General features: G+C 55.3%; 1 protein-coding gene across 1 annotated transcript in view; it reads right to left on the reverse strand.

The window, feature by feature from the left end:
* Positions 1–19,146, reverse strand: part of LOC145339216 (mitogen-activated protein kinase kinase kinase 11-like) — a 56,570-nt gene extending 37,424 nt beyond the window's left edge. The window contains exon 1 of the mRNA XM_080183610.1: positions 16,519–19,146. Within this exon, the coding sequence (XP_080039736.1) occupies positions 16,519–17,263 (745 nt within the window). The 5' untranslated portion in view covers positions 17,264–19,146. The remainder of the gene's footprint in view (positions 1–16,518) is intronic.
* Positions 19,147–21,567: the final 2,421 nt, after the last annotated feature.

Here is a 21,567-nt window from a genome sequence, read left to right on the forward strand (position 1 = left end):
GGACCCGGGTTCGATTCCCGGGGGCACGGTGACACAGTGGGTTAACACTGCTGTCTCACAGAGCCAGGGACCCGGGTTCGATTCCTGGGGACACGGTGACACAGTGGGTTAACACTGCTGTCTCACAGAGCCAGAGACCCGGGTTCGATTCCCGGGGGCACGGTGACACAGTGGGTTAACACTGCTGCCTCACAGCGCCAGGGACCCGGGTTCGATTCCCGGGGACACGGTGACACAGTGGGTTAACACTGCTGTCTCACAGCGCCAGGGACCCGGGTTCGATTCCCGGGGACACGGTGACACAGTGGGTTAACACCGCTGCCTCACAGCGCCAGGGACCCGGGTTCGATTCCCGGGGACACGGTGACACAGTGGGTTAGCACTGCTGCCTCACAGCGCCAGGGACCCGGATTCGATTCCCGGGGGCACGGTGACACAGTGGGTTAACACCGCTGCCTCACAGCGCCAGGGACCCGGGTTCGATTCCCGGGGACACGGTGACACAGTGGGTTAGCACTGCTGCCTCACAGCGCCAGGGACCCGGGTTCGATTCCCGGGGGCACGGTGACACAGTGGGTTATCACTGCTGTCTCACAGAGCCAGGGACCCGGGTTCGATTCCCGGGGGCACGGTGACACAGTGGGTTAACACTGCTGTCTCACAGAGCCAGGGACCCGGGTTCGATTCCCGGGGACACGGTGACACAGTGGGTTAACACTGCTGTCTCACAGAGCCAGGGACCCGGGTTCGATTCCCGGGGGCACGGTGACACAGTGGGTTAACACTGCTGTCTCACAGTGCCAGGGACCCGGGTTCGATTCCCGGGGGCACGGTGACACAGTGGGTTAACACTGCTGTCTCACAGCGCCAGGGACCCGGGTTCGATTCCCGGGGGCACGGTGACACAGTGGGTTAACACTGCTGCCTCACAGAGCCAGGGACCCGGGTTCGATTCCCGGGGACACGGTGACACAGTGGGTTAACCGCTGTCTCACAGAGCCAGGGACCCGGGTTCGATTCCCGGGGACACGGTGACACAGTGGGTTAACACTGCTGTCTCACAGAGCCAGGGACCCGGGTTCGATTCCCGGGGGCACGGTGACACAGTGGGTTAACACTGCTGTCTCACAGAGCCAGGGACCCGGGTTCGATTCCCGGGGGCACGGTGACACAGTGGGTTAACACTGCTGTCTCACAGTGCCAGGGACCCGGGTTCGATTCCCGGGGACACGGTGACACAGTGGGTTAACACTGCTGTCTCACAGAGCCAGGGACCCGGGTTCGATTCCCGGGGGCACGGTGACACAGTGGGTTAACACTGCTGTCTCACAGAGCCAGGGACCCGGGTTCGATTCCCGGGGACACGGTGACACAGTGGGTTAGCACTGCCCCCTCACAGCGCCAGGGACCCGGGTTCGATTCCCGGGGGCATGGTGACACAGTGGGTTAACACTGCTGTCTCACAGAGCCAGGGACCCGGGTTCGATTCCCGGGGGCATGGTGACACAGTGGGTTAACACTGCTGTCTCACAGAGCCAGGGACCCGGGTTCGATTCCCGGGGACACGGTGACACAGTGGGTTAACACTGCTGTCTCACAGAGCCAGGGACCCGGGTTCGATTCCCGGGGACACGGTGACACAGTGTGTTAACACTGCTGTCTCACAGCACCAGGGACCCGGGTTCGATTCCCGGGGGCACGGTGACACAGTGGGTTAACACTGCTGTCTCACAGCGCCAGGGACCCGGGTTCGATTCCCGGGGACACGGTGACACAGTGTGTTAACACTGCTGTCTCACAGCGCCAGGGACCCGGGTTCGATTCCCGGGGACACGGTGACACAGTGGGTTCACACTGCTGTCTCACAGCACCAGGGACCCGGGTTCGATTCCCGGGGACACGGTGACACAGTGGGTTAACACTGCTGTCTCACAGCGCCAGGGACCCGGGTTCGATTCCCGGGGGCACGGTGACACAGTGGGTTAACACTGCTGTCTCACAGAGCCAGGGACCCGGGTTCGATTCCCGGGGGCACGGTGACACAGTGGGTTAACACTGCTGTCTCACAGCGCCAGGGACCCAGTTTCGATTCCCGGGGGCACGGTGACACAGTGGGTTAGCACTGCTGTCTCACAGAGCCAGGGACCCGGGTTCGATTCCCAGCGGCACGGTGACACAGTGGGTTAACACTGCTGTCTCACAGCGCCAGGGACCCGGGTTCGATTCCCGGGGGCACGGTGACACAGTGGGTTAACACTGCTGTCTCACAGAGCCAGGGACCCGGGTTCGATTCCCGGGGGCACGGTGACACAGTGGGTTAACACTGCTGCCTCACAGCGCCAGGGACCCGGGTTCGAATCCCAGCTTGGGTCACTGTCTGTGTGGAGTCTGCACATTCTCCCTGTGTCTGCGAGGGTTTCCTCCGGGTGCTCTGATTTCTTCCCACAGTCCAAAAATATGCGGTTAAGTGGATTGGCCATGCTGAATTGCCCCTTGGTGTCCAAAGATGTGTAGGTTAGGTGGATTGGCCATGCTAAATTGTCCCTTAGTGTCCAAAGATGTGTGGATTAGATGGATTTGACATGTCAAATTGACCCCAGTGTGAGGGGACTAGCAAGGGTAAATGTTTGGGGAATAGGGCTGGGTGGGATTGTGGTCAGCACAGACTCGATGGGCTGAATGGCCTCCTTCTGCATTGCAGGAATCCTATGATCTAATTATGGGCTAGGATGCCCGCTGAAAGTCGAAAACAACAAACTCAACACAAAGGGAACCTTTATTCCAAGCGTTTGCTGGCCACACTCTACTTCCCCTTTGCAGTTCAGACGCATTTCCTGCCATTGTTAACATAGCGCTGCTTGCTGGCCCTCGCTCTGTGGGTGTTGCTGTTGTGGAGACTCTCTGCCCAGAGGCCTTGTGTTCTTTGTTAATCCCTCTTCTCCACCACCCACCCCTCTCCTTTCCCATCCTTTCTTCAGCAGCTATGGAGTGAGTGTCAGGTTGGGCTGCAGAGGCCTGGTAAAGGCCACAGGCCTACTGAACCACATCACCAACTTGAGGTTGGATTTGGGCCAGCTCTCCAGTTGGTGATGTAAAAGTGTCCACCATTCGCTTCCGGACAATTTTATTCCTGAATGTGCTTTGGAAAATTGAGAATTGCCATGGAGATGCGAACTGGTAGTAGCCAAGCCTAATTTTTAGGCCCAGAAGTTGTCAAAAACACTCCAAGTTTGCGGTGGGTGAGGGAGAACTTATTTTTCAATAAAGGGCAACTCCTTAGTAACTAAGGACGCAAACAAATGCATAGAACAGATTCCTCAGACTGCACTAACAATCGGATTCTTCTGAACTTCTGAGGGAGGCTTGAGTGTGGCTGGCAGGTGACAAAAATAGCATCGATGCAACGCCCTCCTGTAAGTGGTCAGAGATTCACAGTCTCAACAGCCACACACACACAAACTCATCCTCCTGACACAGTCCACTGGACTGCGATGGCTCACAGTCTCCCCTCCCTACACTCGCTCTCTCTGCCAACAGTCCCAATAGTTCGCTTCCCAATTCCTCCAGTTTCCCATAAATCCTTCCGTGAGGAACACTGGGGTACAGTACTGGTGGGGACGGGTCTGTCACTGTATAACACTGGGGTACAGTACTGGCGGGGACGGGTCTGTCGCTGTATAACACTGGGGTACAGTACTGGTGGGGACGGGTCTGTCGCTGTATAACACTGGGGTACGGTAATGGCGGGGACGGGTCTGTCGCTGTATAACACTGGGGTACAGTACTGGTGGGAACGGGTCTGTCACTGTATAACACTGGGGTACAGTACTGGTGGGGACGGGTCTGTCACTGTATAACACTGGGGTACAGTACTGGTGGGGACGGGTCTGTCACTGTATAACACTGGGGTACAGGGGGACGGGTCTGTCACTGTATAACACTGGGGTACAGTACTGGTGGGGACGGGTCTGTCGCTGTATAACACTGGGGTACAGTACTGGTGGGGATGGGTCTGTCACTGTATAACACTGGGGTACAGTACTGGTGGGGATGGGTCTGTCACTGTATAACACTGGGGTACAGTACTGGTGGGGACGGGTCTGTCACTGTATAACACTGGGGTACAGTACTGGTGGGGACGGGTCTGTCACTGTATAACACTGGGGTACAGTACTGGTGGGGACGGGTCTGTCACTGTATAACACTGGGGTACAGTACTGGTGGGGACGGGTCTGTCGCTGTATAACACTGGGGTACAGTACTGGTGGGGACGGGTCTGTCGCTGTATAACACTGGGGTACAGTACTGGTGGGGACGGGTCTGTCACTGTATAACACTGGGGTACAGTACTGGTGGGGACGGGTCTGTCACTGTATAACACTGGGGTACAGTACTGGTGGGGACGGGTCTCTCACTGTATAACACTGGGGTACAGTACTGGTGGGGACGGGTCTGTCACTGTATAACACTGGGGTACAGTACTGGTGGGGACGGGTCTGTCACTGTATAACACTGGGTTACAGTACTGGTGGGGACGGGTCTGTCACTGTATAACACTGGGGTACAGTACTGGTGGGGACGGGTCTGTCACTGTATAACACTGGGGTACAGTACTGGTGGGGACGGGTCTGTCACTGTATAACACTGGGGTACAGTAATGATGGGGACGGGTCTGTCACTGTATAACACTGGGGTACAGTACTGGTGGGGACGGGTCTGTCGCTGTATAACACTGGGGTACAGTAATGATGGGGACGGGTCTGTCACTGTATAACACTGGGGTACAGTACTGGTGGGGACGGGTCTGTCACTGTATAACACTGGGGTACAGTACTGGTGGGGACGGGTCTGTCACTGTATAACACTGGGGTATAGGGGGACGGGTCTCTCACTGTATAAAATGAGTAAGTGTTGTAATGTGGGACTGGTTGGTGCCAATGTGTACACAGCAAGATCCCACAATGTGATAACAAGCCAGATCATATGACTGAGTGATTGTGGGTGAGAGATAAATGTTGACTCCATGACAGACAGACAGACAGGCAGACACTCACACACACGACAGACTGTCAGACACATAGAGAGAGAGAGAGAGAGAGAGACTGAGACATATAGAGAGACAGAGTGAGAAAGAGAGAGCGAGTCAGAAAGAGAGGGAAAGAGACAGAAAGAGAGAGAGCAAGAGACAGAAAGAGAGAGAGAGACAGACAAAGAGAGAGAGAGATAGAAAGAAAGAGACAGAAAGAGAGAGAGACAGACAGAAAGAGACAGAAAGAGAGACAGAAAGAGAGAGACAGACAGAAAGAGAGAGAGACAGACAGAAAGAGAGAGAAGCTAGTGTACGGAATCAAACGGGAGGGGATTCTCCCCCCCCCCCGACTCCCCTGAGCGGCAATCCAATGTCTGAGTTCAGCTGGAGCTGCAAAGTGTGGGAGCAATGGGGTTAAGGGGAAACGTGTCTCTCAGCTGTAAAACACACCCGTGGGTTAAATGTCACGAGTACTGTAGAGTGTAGGCTAACTCTGGAACAAACAGAGGCCTAGTGGGCAGCAGTTGCCAGTGGCAACAGTGCACTTTGACATTGCCACCCACTCTGGATCACTGCGTGTTGCTCCAGATCTGCCTCTTAACACTTTTCCATGGAGATGGAGTGCTCTTTCTGATGGCTCTGTGGTGTGGCTCGGTCCGCCACGCTGGGCGGGGGTGCTGTTGAACAAGAAGCCTGACCCGCTAGGCCTCACATGGCAACACAAGGAGGCAGGCCTGAGGCCTACTCCAGTTGCCATGGTGGGAATAGAATCCCAAAAGGGTCAGAATGACTTCCCCCTCACTCCCTACCCCCAATGGCACCAGGAACCCTATCCACCCTGACGTCCCTCCCTCAATATCACCTCGGACGCGAGGGTTCGGGCAGGGTGTGGCTGGCAACAGGACCTCAATTATCAACGCAGGCTGACTCAGCACTGACTGCTCTATATTTAAGAATTCTAAAGGAGGAAGTTGATTTGAACAGCGTCAAACGTGTGGGAGGAGGATCTGATGAAGACTTCTTTACACGGATTTAATCCCCCAACACCAATTTTCCACACACACAATATCCACAACTCAACACTGTACACACAAGTCCCTCAGCACAACACCCTCCGATATACCCACCCCACACCCCCCTCACTGTAACACTGATATACCCCACACCCCCCTCACTGTAACACTGATATACCCCACACCCCCCTCACTGTAACACTGATATACCCCACACCCCCTCACTATAACACTGATATACCCCACACCCCCCTCACTGTAACACTGATATACCCCACACCCCCCTCACTGTAACACTGATATACCCCACACCCCCTCACTGTAACACTGATATACCCCACACCCCCCTCACTGTAACACTGATATACCCCACACCCCCTCACTGTAACACTGATATACCCCACACCCCCCTCACTGTAACACTGATATACCCCACACCCCTCACTGTAACACTGATATACCCCACACCCCTCACTGTAACACTGATATACCCCACACCCCTCACTGTAACACTGATATACCCCACACCCCCCTCACTGTAACACTGATATACCCCACACCCCCCTCACTGTAACACTGATATACCCCACACCCCCCTCACTGTAACACTGATATACCCCACACCCCCCTCACTGTAACACTGATATACCCCACACCCCCTCACTGTAACACTGATATACCCCACACCCCTCACTGTAACACTGATATACCCCACACCCCTCACTGTAACACTGATATACCCCACACCCCTCACTGTAACACTGATATACCCCATACCCCTCACTGTAACACTGATATGTCCCACACCCCTCACCGTAACACTGATATACCCCACACCCCTCACTGTAACACACAGTGCTGAGGGAGCACCGCACTGTGGGTCAGTGCTGACGGAGTGCTGCACTGTGGGAGGGTCGGTGCTGAGGGAACGCCGCACTGTGGGAGGGTCAGTGCTGAGGGAGCGCTGCACTGTGGGAGGGTCAGTGCTGAGGGAGCGCTGCTCTGCGGGAGGGTCAGTGCTGAGGGAGCGCCGCACTGTGGGAGGGTCAGTGCCGAGGGAGCGCCGCACTGTGGGAGGGTCAGTGCCGAGGGAGCGCCGCACTGTGGGAGGGTCAGTGCCGAGGGAGCGCCGCACTGTGGGAGGGTCGGTGCTGAGGGAGTGCAGCACTGTCAGAGGGTCAGTGCTGAGGGAGCGCCGCACTGTGGGAGGGTCGGTGCTGAGGGAGCGCCGCACTGTGGGAGGGTCGGTGCTGAGGGAGCACCGCACTGTGGGAGGGTCAGTGCTGAGTGAGCGCCGCACTGTGGGAGGGTCAGTGCTGAGGGAGTCCCGCACTGTGGGAGGGTCAGTGCCAGAGGGAGCGCCGCACTGTGGGAGGGTCAGTGCTGAGGGAGCGCCGCACTGTCAGAGGAGCCTGTTTTTCAGTCTCTCCTCCCGTTGTGGACAGAAGCCACGATTACAGGAGAGCTGGGGGTGTTGAGGGGTTCCCAGGTAGCTTCATGCCACCCTTCACCAGACAGCAGCCATCCCATAATAACAGACCAAGTGGGTATTGATCAGGTCGCAGGTTGTGGGATCTTGCTTTGCCTCAAATGGCTGCAGGGCGTTGGTTTCGAGTGTTCCTCGCTGGGGAATGCGTGGTGAGAAACCACCTCAGATTCCACAAGTGTTGAGTCTTCCCCTGCCACCTCATGATCCTGAGGCCAAACTGGCAATTCGCCCACACAGGGCATCGCACCTGTACCTAACCCTGTCACGCTGGCACCCAGGGGTGTTACAGGTGTGGATCTATCCGGGGTAAATGTGCTGTGGCTTGACTGCGGGCCCCCAGCTGAGGGGGGGGTTAGTGTGTGTGAGGGTATGGGGAATTCTCCCCCTCCAGCCTGTCAGCTAGTTGCCTGCTCTTCCAGTGTGACGGCTGGGCCCTGGTAAGACAAGCAGGGAGCCAGGTAACATCCTGCCCAGAGCTGCAGGCTGTGCAATCAGAGTGCGTACAACCAACCGCCAACCTGGCTTCCTGTTATTCTCCAAAACTAACTGTGAAAAAACACTGACACCCTGACAGACACACACGCACACACACACACGCACGCACACACGCACGCACACACGCACGCACACACGCACGCACACCCTGATGGGCAGACACGCTGACAGACAGATACCCTGACAGACAGACAGACACACACCCTGACAGACAGATACCCTGACAAACACACACCCTGATAGACAGACAGACACCCTGACAAACAGACACCCTGACAGACAAACAACCTGACAGACACACACACACACCCTGACAGACAGACAGACACACACACACACACCCTGACAGACAGACAGACACACACACACACACCCTGACAGATAGACAGACAGATACCCTGACAGACACACATCCTGACAGATACACACACACATTCACTCACACACACAAAACAGGAACCCACGTACACACAAACACACACGCACACAGGCACACAACAGGAACCTGTGTGTATACAGACGCACAGACGCGCGCGCGCGCACACACACACACACACACACATACACACACACCACACAACACGAACCCGCGTACACACACACATACATACACATATGCGAACCACTGCCCAACTACCGGGAGCAGGATTTTGAGTCTCAGTACATTTAGGGAACATTTGGATTTGAATTCCTCCGAATCCTGGGAATGCTGCAGTCAGAATTCCTTCAGAAAGTAGGGGAGAGGCCATTCAGACCCTCTAGCTTCTCCTACCCCCTGCCATTCAATGCTAACTGACAGACATCACTCTATAAAGCTGCCCCTTGGCCCATATCCAACAAGTGTTTGTGTACTCACCGAGGAAAGTTTCCTAATGTCACGCCTGACAACACGGCCTCTGAGTTTTAAGATTCTATCCCCCCTAACCCTGGACACCCCGACAACTGGGGGCCATTTCTCTCCCTCTGCCCCCATCAGGTTCCCTCAATCCCTTTGATCAAGACATTAGTAAGGCCACACTTGGAATACTGTGTACAGTTCTGGTCACCCTATTATAGAAAGGATATTATTAAACTAGAAAGAGTGCAGAAAGGATTTACTAGGATGCTACCGGGACTTGATGGATTGAGTTATAAGGAGAGGCTGGATAGACTGGGACTTTTTTCTCTGGAGCGTAGGAGGCTGAGGGGTGATCTTATAGAGGTCTATAAAATAATGAGGGGCACAGATCAGCTAGATAGTCAATATCTTTTCCCAAAGGTAGGGGAGTCTAAAACTAGAGGGCAGAGGTTTAAGGTGAGAGGGGACAGATACAAAAGGGTCCAGAGGGGCAATTTTTTCACACAGAGGGTGGTGAGTGTCTGGAACGAGCTGCCAGAGGCAGTAGTAGAGGTGGGTACAATTTTTAAAAAGCGTTTAGACAGTTACATGGGTAAGATGGGTATAGAGGGATATGGGTCAAATGTGGGCAATTGGGATTAGCTTAGTGGTTTAAAAAAAAAGGTGGCATGGACAAGTTGGGCCGAAGGGCCTGTTTCCCTGCTGTAAACCTCTATGGTTCTAAATGAACCCTTAACTTTCTCAGTTCCAGGAGAGTTTTGAGCTATTAGGTTTGGATGATAAACTCCTGGCCAAGCCAGCAATGCCTTCAGGAATAAATTAAAAAGTCACCACCCTGCTCTGCGTACAGCCTCCCCTCGCAATTTAACCCTCGTATAGTCCAGCGACCATTCTGATACCGTACTCCCTCCGAGGTCAGGTGGTAGGTGCTTTGGATTGTGTTATATTTTCCCTCAGAGTAACCCAAACAGGCGCCAGAGTGTGGCGACTAGGGGATCTTCACAGTAACTTCATTGCAGTGTAAATGTAAGTCTACTTGTGACACTAATAAATAAACCATAAAAACTAAATATTATTCCTTGGGCACTTGGGGTCTAGGCGTAAAGTCAGAGATGTTTGATTTTATTTCCATTTGATTTATTATTGTCACATGTATTAACATACAGTGAAAAGTATTGTTTCTTGTGCGCTGTACAGACAAAGCATACTGTTCACAGAGAAGGAAAGGAGAGGGTGCAGAATGTCGTGTTACAGTCACAGCGAGGGTGTAGAGAAAGATCAGCTTTGATGTACAGCACGGAAACAGGCCCTTCAGCCCATCTTGTCCATGCCGACCAGGTTTACAAACCTGAACGAGTCCCATTTGCCTGTGTTGGACCTGTATCCCTCTAAACCTTTCCCCATCCATGTACCTGTCCAAACGCCTTTTAATGGTTTCCCCCCCCCACGCCAACACTATAGTTAAGAAAGCCCCACCAACGCCTCTACTTTCTCAGAAGACTAAGGAAATTTGGCATGTCCGCTACAACTCTCACCAACTTTTACAGATGCCCCATAGAAAGCATTCTTTCTGGTTGTATCACAGCTTGGTCTGGGCTCCTGCTCTGCCCAAGACCACAAGAAACTACAAAAGGGTGGTGAATGTAGCCCAATCCATCTCACAAACCAGCCTCCCATCCATTGACTCTGTCTACACTTCCCGCTGCCTCGGGAAAAGCAGCCGGCATAATTAAGGATCCCCCCACACACCCCGGACATTCTCTCTTCCACCTTCTTCTGTCAGGAAAAAGATACAAAAGTTTGAGGTCACGTACCGACCGACTCAAGAACAGCTTCTTCCCTGCTGCTGTCAGACTTTTGAATGGACCTACCTCACATTAAGCTGATCTTTCTCTACACCCTCGCTGTGACTGTAACACTACATTCTGCACCCTCTCCTTTCCTTCTCTATGAATGGTATGCTTTGTCTGTATGGCGCGCAAGAAACAATACTTTTCACTGTATGCGATTATATGCGACAATAATAAATCAAATCAAAATTTATTGGTATACGATGAAAAGTATTGTTTCTTGCGCACTATACAGACAAAGCATACTGTTCATAGAGAAGGAAAGGCGAGAGTGCAGGAGAGTGTTACAGTCACAGCTAGGATGCGGAGAAAGATCAACTTTGATGGACAACACGGAAACAGGCCCTTCAGCCCAACTCCTCCATGCTGACCCAGTTTCCTACACTGAACTAGTCCCATTTGTCTGCGTTGGGCCCACATCCCTCTAAACCTTTCCCCATCTGTGTACCTATCCAAATGTCCTTTAAATGTTGTCATTGTACTCACCTCTACCACCCCCTCATTCCATCCACACACCACCCTCCGTGTGGAGAAGCTATCTCTCGGGTCCCCTCTCACCTTAAACCTACACCCTCTAGTTTTGGATTCCCCTACCCTGGGGGAAGAGATCTTGGTTGTTCACCTTATCGATGCCCCTCATGATTTTATAAACCTCTCTAAGGGTCACCCCTCATTCTCCTACACTCCAGGGAGGAAAGGTCCCAGCCTATCCAGCCTCTCCGTATAACTCACACATTCCAGTCCCGGTTATATCCGTGTAAATCTCGTTTTCCCCCTTTTCCAGTTTAATAACATGCTCCCGATAGCAGGGTGACCGGGATGTTTGAGGACCAGCAGAGTCTCAGTCGATCTGGGCACTGTGTTAATCTGACCCCAATTCTCAGTGTGTCCCCCCGCTCCTCCTTCACCCCCAGCACAGCATCAAAGGGCTCTCAGGCCCATCTGAACCTCCAGAGACTAACCTTAAACATCTTGGATTTGGTTTTAACTACACTGGCACCTTCCTAACCCAATTCAGACCACTGAAAGGTGGGCCCCTCTCTGCTCTGGGAGCCTGCTGCAATCCATAAGCCCCATGACTCCTGGGATAGCAGAACCACACAGGAATCCAGAGCAGACAGAGGCCATTCAGCCCATCAAGCCTGCTCTGCCATTCTATCGGACATGACTGATCTCTCCCTGGTCTCAAATCCACCCCCCCAACTGTTCCCCTTTAGCCTGTATATTAGAAATATATCTATCTCCTTCTTGAAGCCACTCAGAGATCAGGTTCCACCAGGGATCCCTGAACCAGGATCAGGTAGAGGGAATGTGAGCGAGGGGGAAAGGGTGCGCGAGCGAGGGGGAGGGCATGTGCGAGCGAGGGGGAGGGCGCCTGTGAGCAGGAGTAATCAACAAGGAAGAGCGAAAGGGAGAGAATGGACGGGAGACAGTACGTGGGAGAGAGCTCAAGCGAGCGGGAGAGGGCAGGGGCAGGAGAGGAGACAGCAGGAGAGAGTACGCGTCTGAGAGATCAAGTGAGTGAGAGCAAGCAACGAGGAAGATCGAGAGGGAGAGGAGGAGCGCGGGAGGGAGAGAGGAGGAGCGAGGGAAGGAGAGAGCAGGAGCGGGGGAAGGAGAGGAGGAGCGAGGGAGGGTGGAGAGGAGGAGCGAGGGAGGGGGAGAGGAGGAGCGAGGGAGGGGGAGAGGAGGAGCGAGGGAGGGGGAGAGGAGGAGCGAGGGAGGGGGAGAGGAGGAGCGAGGGAGGGGGAGAGGAGGAGCGAGGGAGGGGGAGAGGAGGAGCGAGGGAGGGGGAGAGGAGGAGCGAGGGAGGGGGAGAGGAGGAGCGAGGGAGGGGGAGAGGAGGAGCGAGGGAGGGGGAGAGGAGGAGCGAGGGAGGGGGAGAGGAGGAGCGAGGGAGGGGGAGAGGAGGAGCGAGGGAGGGGGAGAGGAGGAGCGAGGGAGGGGGAGAGGAGGAGCGAGGGAGGGAACGAGAGAAGCAGACAGAGGGAGAATGAGCGAGAGTGTGAGATATTGTGGATCCTCATGGCTCACATGATGGCCACAGTTACCAGTTTTAATCACAGCATCCCAGGTGGACAGCCTCTGCCTTGTGGCTGGTCACCTATCCCATTGCAGCGTGTGTGGGATCTTGCTGTGCACCAACTGGCTCACACCGTCATCACATCAGGGCTCCATCCCTGCTGGGTGAGGTGCTGCCATGGTCCATGTCCCACCCAAGAGCCCAGGGAGTCAGAGGGAACCCCCCCCCCGGTGGCAGGTTTGAGACCACAGATAAGGAAGCTAATCCTAGAATCCTTACAGTGCAGAAGGAGGCCATTCAGCCCATCGATTCTGCACCAACCACATCCCACCGAGGCCTGATACACATAACCCCATGTATTTATCCTAGCTAGCACCAAGACACTAAGAGGCAATTTTAGCATGGCCAATCCACTTAACCCGCACATCTTTTGGACGGTGGGAGGAAACCCACGCAGACACGGGGAGAATGTGCAGTCTCCACACAGACAGTGACCCGAGCTGGGAATCGAACCCGGGTCCCTGGCGCTGTGCCACCAGGTAATGTGTTCAGTGGACACAGACCTCGCACCCAGTGATCCTGTGGGAATGGGCCCGCTATCCCTTTCCCAACACTTCGGGGCCAGTCTATTGGCTAATGCAGAGCTGGTGGATACGTCACAGTTCCCAGCATGACACCATCCATCCCAGAATCCCAGCTCCCACCCTGCCCGCATCCATCCCAGAATCCCAGCTCCCACCCTGCCCGCATCCATCCCAGAATCCCAGCTCCCACCCTGCCCGCATCCATCCCAGAATCCCAGCTCCCACCCTGCCCACACCCATCCCAGAATCCCAGCTCCCACCTTCCCTGCACCATCCCAGAATCCCAGCTCCCACCCTGCCAGCATCGATCTGGTGGGGACGGGTCTGTCACTGTATAACACTGGGGTACAGTACTGGTGGGGACGGGTCTGTCACTGTATAACACTGGGGTACAGTACTGGTGGGGACGGGTCTGTCACTGTATAACACTGGGGTACAGTACTGGTGGGGATGGGTCTGTCACTGTATAACACTGGGGTACAGTACTGATGGGGATGGGTCTGTCACTGTATAACACTGGGGTACAGTACTGGCGGGGACGGGTCTGTCGCTGTATAACACTGGGGTACCGTACTGCTGGGGACGGGTCTGTCACTGTATAACACTGGGGTACAGTACTGGTGGGGACGGGTCTGTCACTGTATAACACTGGGGTACAGTACTGGTGGGGACGGGTCTGTCACTGTATAACACTGGGGTACAGTACTGGTGGGGACGGGTCTGTCACTGTATAACACTGGGGTACAGTACTGGTGGGGACGGGTCTGTCACTGTATAACACTGGGGTACAGTACTGGTGGGGATGGGTCTGTCGCTGTATAACACTGGGGTACAGTACTGGTGGGGACGGGTCTGTCACTGTATAACACTGGGGTACAGTACTGGTGGGGATGGGTCTGTCACTGTATAACACTGGGGTACAGTACTGATGGGGATGGGTCTGTCACTGTATAACACTGGGGTACAGTACTGGTGGGGACGGGTCTGTCGCTGTATAACACTGGGGTACAGTACTGGTGGGGACGGGTCTGTCGCTGTATAACACTGGGGTACAGTACTGGTGGGGACGGGTCTGTCACTGTATAACACTGGGGTACAGTACTGGTGGGGATGGGTCTGTCACTGTATAACACTGGGGTACAGTACTGATGGGGATGGGTCTGTCACTGTATAACACTGGGGTACAGTACTGGCGGGGACGGGTCTGTCGCTGTATAACACTGGGGTACCGTACTGCTGGGGACGGGTCTGTCACTGTATAACACTGGGGTACAGTACTGGTGGGGACGGGTCTGTCACTGTATAACACTGGGGTACAGTACTGGTGGGGACGGGTCTGTCACTGTATAACACTGGGGTACAGTACTGGTGGGGACGGGTCTGTCACTGTATAACACTGGGGTACAGTACTGGTGGGGACGGGTCTGTCACTGTATAACACTGGGGTACAGTACTGTTGGGGACGGGTCTGTCACTGTATAACACTGGGGTACAGTACTGGTGGGGACGGGTCTGTCGCTGTGTAACACTGGGGTACAGTACTGGTGGGGACGGGTCTGTCGCTGTATAACACTGGGGTACAGTACTGGTGGGGACGGGCCTGTCGCTGTATAACACTGGGGTACAGTACTGGTGGGGACGGGTCTGTCACTGTATAACACTGGGGTACAGTACTGGCGGGGACAGGTCTGTCACTGTATAACACTGGGGTACAGTACTGGTGGGGACGGGCATGTCGCTGTATAACACTGGGGTACAGTACTGGTGGGGACGGGCCTGTCGCTGTATAACACTGGGGTACAGTACTGGTAGGGACGGGTCTGTCACTGTATAACACTGGGGTACAGTACTGGCGGGGACAGGTCTGTCACTGTATAACACTGGGGTACAGTACTGGTGGGGACGGGTCTGTCACTGTATAACACTGGGGTACAGTACTGGTGGGGACGGGTCTGTCGCTGTATAACACTGGGGTACAGTACTGGTGGGGACGGGTCTGTCGCTGTATAACACTGGGGTACAGTACTGGTGGGGACGGGTCTGTCGCTGTATAACACTGGGGTACAGTACTGGTGGGGACGGGCCTGTCGCTGTATAACACTGGGGTACAGTACTGCCTCTGGTTCCTGACCTGATGCCATTGTAAATGTCTCTCCTTATTTACTCCTTCCAAAACTCATGTGACTGTTCACTTAAACCTCCCCCTGAACCTCCCCTGCTCAGAAAGGGGAGTAATCACAGTTTCTACATCCCCTCTCTTGTCCCTTCTGTCACATACTTGATCCTTGCAACCACTCACTCACCAACTTTTACAGATGCACCATAGAAAGCATCCTTTCTGGGTGTATCACAGCTTGGTATGGGCTCCTGCTCTGCCTAAGACCACAATGAACTACAAAAGATTGTGAATGTAGCCCAACATCAGGCAAACCAGCCTCCCATCCATTGACTCTGTCTACACTTCCCACTGCCTCGGGAAAAGCAACCAGCATAATTAAGGACCCCACACACCCCGGACATTCTCTCTTCCACCTTCTTCCATCGGGAAAAAGGTACGAAAGTCTGAGGTCCCGTACCGACCGACTCAAGAACAGCTTCTTCCCTGCTGTTGTCAGACTTTTGAATGGATCTACCTCACATTAAGTTGATCTTTCTCTACACCCTCGCTGTGACTGTAACACTACATTCTGCGCCCTCTTCTTTCCTTCTCTATGAACGGTATGCTTTGTCTGAACAGAGCGCAAGAAACAATACTTTTCACTGTATCCCTATACACGTGGCAATAATAAATGAAATGTTAAATTGATCTTTCTCTACACCCTAGCTATGGCAGTAACACTACATTCTGTACCCTCTCCTTTCCTTCTCTATGAATGGTATGCTTTGTCTGTATTGCACACAGGAAACAATACTTTCACTGTCTCCCAGTACACGTGACAATAATAAATCAAACCAAATGGATTCTATGACAGGTTGCGAGGAGTCCAGCGTTCCATTCGCTTCAAATCAGGGAACCAGTGCTCCTTCTTAACCCCTGATCAGACCCTCATGCCCCCATTTCTGGCCAGCAGACTCTGCTAATCTATACAGTAACCAACCGCTCCTCCCCCCCCGCCCCCGCCAATATCTAATCAAACTGAATCATTCTGGTAAATCTGGAGAGTTTTGCGTGCCGGTACAGACAGACTTGAGCTTACCGTTGTTGGATTTGAGGTCTCGGTGGATGACGGGTACGATGGCTCCATCGTGGAGGTACTGCATGCCCTTGCCGATCTGCACAGCCCAGTTGACCAGCACATGGGGGGGGATGCGTCGCCCAGCCAGTGCCCGGTTGAGGGGTCCCCCGGAGGCGTACTCGATGATCAGGCACAGGTTGGGCTCCTGAAGGCACACCCCGAGCAGGGCGATGATGTTGGGGTGGCGCAGCATGGCGAACAGCCGGCCTTCTTGCCTCACGTTCTGCGCCGTGGCGCTGATATCCTCATCGGGGTCCTGCCGCGCCGCCTTCACCGCCACCAGCTGCCCCCGCCAGGTGCCCCGGTACACCTTGCCAAAGCCCCCCACCCCGATCACCTCCTGCAGGGTCAGTTCCCGGAAGGGTACCTCGGCCGGGGCGGCTAGCTCCTCGGGCCCGCCCGCCGGCAGCTTGGCGTAGCCGCCCGGCGGTTTGAGGGAGACATAGTTGGAGGGGAAGATGCCCACCTTGTTGTGAAGCTTGCCCGCCCACCAGCCCTCGTCACCAGAGATGGCAGAGTCCCTGGACAGCACCTCCACCAGGTCGCCCTTGCGCAGCGTCAGCTCATCTTTGCAGTGGGCCTCGTAGTCGAAGAGGGCCGTCCAGACGGGGTTGGTGAAAGCCCCCTGCGTCCCGTGGGGGTTGCCCGCCCCCCACGAGCTCAGGGGAGTGCGGCTGAAGAGGTTCATCCAGTGGGGTTCTACCATGGCGGCCTACCTGGGTAGTCGCATCACTCCCCGCAACCCCCTCGTCCGTAAGTCCAGGGATCAAACCGGTTCGAACCAGTGCTCCTTATTAACCCCTGATCAGACCCTCATGCCCCCAGTCCTGGACAGCAGACTCTGCCAATCCATACAGCAACCACCCACTCCCCCCTCAACGAGTGATAATCCAACCAAAACAACTTGGAGAAGGGAAACCCCTGTGTTTACTTTTGTGTATGTCCTTCCTCTCTCTCTCTCTGTCTCACCCTTTCTCCACAAAACAAAAGGGAAATAATTGAAACTGAGGGATCTCCAGCAGGGAGAAAAATAAATAAAAGTTTTGTTCTCGGGGCGGGCAGTTCGGAGTGGTGCAGGATATAAAAAAGAGTTTGTTTGGAAGAAGTTTAACTTGCAAGTTGCGCTCTCTTTAAATCTTGCGTCTGTCTCCTCCCTGGTACAGGTCTCGTTGACTTTCAGTGCGATGTCTCCTGTTAAACCCCTAGCATGATTCTACTCCACCACAATTCCTGGGGGGGACCTCAGCACAATTCCTGGTGGGAATCTCGGCACAATTCCTGGTGGGAATCTCGGCACAATTCCTTGGGGGGGGACCTCGGCACAATTCCTGGGGGGGACCTCGGCACAATTCCTGCTGGGATTTCAGCACATCCCCTGGTGAGAACTTCAACACAATTCCCAGTCGAATTTCGCCACAATTCCTCCTGTAAGTTTTCAACCCAAACTTCTGTTTGGTCTGAACAGTTCCGGCTCTGTTACTCTGTGTAAAAAAAAGTCCTTCTCTTGTCAAAGTTGCGAATCAGTTTCTTGCCCCTGGTAAAAGTTTCCTGTTTCCTCTTGGCCTGGGGCAGCTCTTGTCTTGGAGTTTCCCCTTGCCTTTCTGCTGTGTTCCTTGGTGCCTCTGGAAATTGCGCCAAACTTTTGACAAGTTTCAGACTGCTGGCAGTATCACTTTAGGGACAGTGTTTTCTCTCTCTCTCTCTCTCTGTGTCTCCGCCATTAGCCACACAGCACTCTGTGTCTGGGGATCTGCACTTTAACCCACTCCATCACATCAGGGTGTGGTTTCACTGTTTTTTTTGCTGCTCTCTGGGGGAGAGAGAGAGAGAGACAGCGCGCCACTTTCGATAACTGAGTTTGAAATCGAGAGCTGAGGAGTGGTCCTCTTTAAACCCCCAGCCAGCTCCAGCTCACACTGACGCCCTGCCTGCTCCCTAAACTGTGCGGTAGTTTGTAGTTTCTCCCACACCCCAAAGCTGTTCTCAGCAAGTTTTCTTTTAGAAGAAGTTAAGGAAGTGTTTCGGAACTCTGCTTTCAGAGGCTGTGGGAGAGAGGTGTGGTTTGCCAGTCGTGCGTGACTGTAAGATTGAGCATGTATATCTCTGAGAGTGTGTGTATCTGAGAGTGTGTGTGAATCTGACAGTATACAAGTTTGTGTGTGTATATCTGAGTGTGTGTGTGTGTGAAACTGAGAGTTTGTGTATCTGAGAGAGTATATCTGATAGTGTGTGGGTATATCTGAGAGATTGTGTATGTGTATCTCAGTGTGTGTATGTGTCTACATGAAAATGTGTGTGTATCTGAGAGTTTGTGAATATGTGTGTATATTTGTATATACATCTGAGAGTTTATGTATATCTGAGAGTGTGTGTGTATCTGAGTGTGTATCCGTGTGTGTGTGTGTGTGTGTGTATCTCTGTGTAACTGAGAGTTTGTGTATCTGAGAGTATATCTGATAGTATGTGGGTATATCTGAGAGTTTGTGTGTGTGTCTACGTGAAAGTGTGTGTGTATCTGAGCGTGTGTGTGTATCTGAGTGCATGTGTTTCTGAGTGTTGTGTATATGTGTCGAAGGGAGTGTGTATATGACAGAGAGTGAATGTATGTGTGTGTGTGCGCACGCGCGCGCATGCCTTTGTGTCAGAGGTGCGAGCGTGTGCATCTGAGAGTGAGTGTGTGCATCTGTGTCTGTGCGTATGGGTGTGTCTGTGGGAGATTGTCCCACATTCTCCCCCACTCCCCGTGGGAGCGAGTCCCACATTCTCCCCCACTCCCCGTGGGAGTGAGTCCCACATTCTCCCCCCACTCCCCGTGGGAGTGAGTCCCACATTCTCCCCCACTCCCCCCGTGGGAGCGAGTCCCACATTCTCCCCCACTCCCCCCGTGGGAGCGAGTCCCACATTCTCCCCCACTCCCCCCGTGGGAGTGAGTCCCACATTCTCCCCCAGTCCCCCCGTGGGAGCGAGTCCCACATTCTCCCCCACTCCCCCCGTGGGAGCGAGTCCCACATTCTCCCCCACTCCCTGTGGGAGCGAGTCCCACATTCTCCCCCACTCCCCCCGTGGGAGCGAGTCCCACATTCTCCCCCACTCCCCCCGTGGGAGCGAGTCCCACATTCTCCCCCACTCCCCCCGTGGGAGTGAGTCCCACATTCTCCCCCACTCCCCATGGGAGCGAGTCCCACATTCTCCCCCACTCCCCGTGGGAGTGAGTCCCACATTCTCCCCCACTCCCCGTGGGAGTGAGTCCCACATTCTCCCCCACTCCCCGTGGGAGTGAGTCCCACATTCTCCCCCAGTCCCCCCGTGGGAGCGAGTCCCACATTCTCCCCCAGTCCCCCCGTGGGAGCGAGTCCCACATTCTCCCCCACTCCCCCCGTGGGAGTGAGTCCCACATTCTCCCCCAGTCCCCCCGTGGGAGCGAGTCCCACATTCTCCCCCAGTCCCCCGTGGAGCGAGTCCCACATTCTCCCCCACTCCCCCCCGTGGGAGCGAGTCCCACATTCTCCCCCACTCCCCCCGTGGGAGCGAGTCCCACATTCTCCCCCACTCCCCCGTGGGAGCGAGTCCCACATTCTCCCCCAGTCCCCCCGTGGGAGCGAGTCCCACATTCTCCCCCAGTCCCCCCGTGGGAGCGAGTCCCACATTCTCCCCCACTCCCCACCGTGGGAGCGAGTCCCACATTCTCCCCCACTCCCCGTGGGAGCGAGTCCCACATTCTCCCCCACTACCCCTGTGGGAGTGAGTCCCACATTCTCCCCCAGTCCCCCCGTGGGAGCGAGTCCCACATTCCTCCCCCAGTCCCCCCAGTGGGAGCGAGTCCCACATTCTCCCCCAGTCCCCCCGTGGGAGCGAGTCCCACATTCTCCCCCAGTCCCCCCGTGGGAGTGAGTCCCACATTCTCCCCCACTCCCCCCGTGGGAGCGAGTCCACATTCTCCCCCAGTCCCCCCGTGGGAGCGAGTCCCACATTCTCCCCACTCCCCGTGGGAGCGAGTCCCACATTCTCCCCCACTCCCCCCCGTGGGAGCGAGTCCCACATTCTCCCCCACTCCCCGTGGGAGCGAGTCCCACATTCTCCCCCACTCCCCCCGTGGGAGCGAGTCCCACATTCTCCCCCACTCCCCCCGTGGGAGCGAGTCCCACATTCTCCCCCACTCCCCCCGTGGGAGCGAGTCCCACATTCTCCCCACTCCCCCGTGGGAGCGAGTCCCACATTCTCCCCCACTCCCCCGTGGGAGTGAGTCCCACATTCTCCCCCACTCCCCCCCGTGGGAGCGAGTCCCACATTCTCCCCACTCCCCCCCGTGGGAGTGAGTCCCACATTCTCCCCCACTCCCCCCGTGGGAGCGAGTCCCACATTCTCCCCCACTCCCCCCGTGGGAGTGAGTCCCACATTCTCCCCCACTCCCCCCGTGGGAGTGAGTCCCACATTCTCCCCCACTCCCCCCGTGGGAGTGAGTCCCACATTCTCCCCCACTCCCCCCCGTGGGAGCGAGTCCCACATTCTCCCCCCACTCCCCCCGTGGGAGTGAGTCCCACATTCTCCCCCACTCCCCCCCGTGGGAGCGAGTCCCACATTCTCCCCCACTCCCCGTGGGAGTGAGTCCCACATTCTCCCCCACTCCCCCCGTGGGAGCGAGTCCCACATTCTCCCCCACTCCCCCCGTGGGAGCGAGTCCCACATTCTCCCCCCACTCCCCCCGTGGGAGCGAGTCCCACATTCTCCCCCACTCCCCCCGTGGGAGCGAGTCCACATTCTCCCCCACTCCCCCCGTGGGAGCGAGTCCCACATTCTCCCCCACTCCCTCAGAGCGTTGTGAGTCTGTGGGCCTCTCTCCCCCAGTGAGCAAGGGGGTACTGTGAGTCATTGAATAAATTGAACTCTCACCCCCACTGGTGGCACAGTGGGTTAGCACTGCTGCCTCACAGCGCCAGGGACCTGGGTTCGATTCCCGGGGGCACGGTGACACAGTGGGTTAACACTGCTGTCTCACAGAGCCAGGGACCC

The sequence above is a fragment of the Carcharhinus amblyrhynchos genome, unplaced genomic scaffold (genome assembly GCF_965287045.1).
Source record: "Carcharhinus amblyrhynchos unplaced genomic scaffold, sCarAmb.v2.hapA chromosome_347, whole genome shotgun sequence".
NCBI lineage: Eukaryota > Metazoa > Chordata > Chondrichthyes > Carcharhiniformes > Carcharhinidae > Carcharhinus > Carcharhinus amblyrhynchos.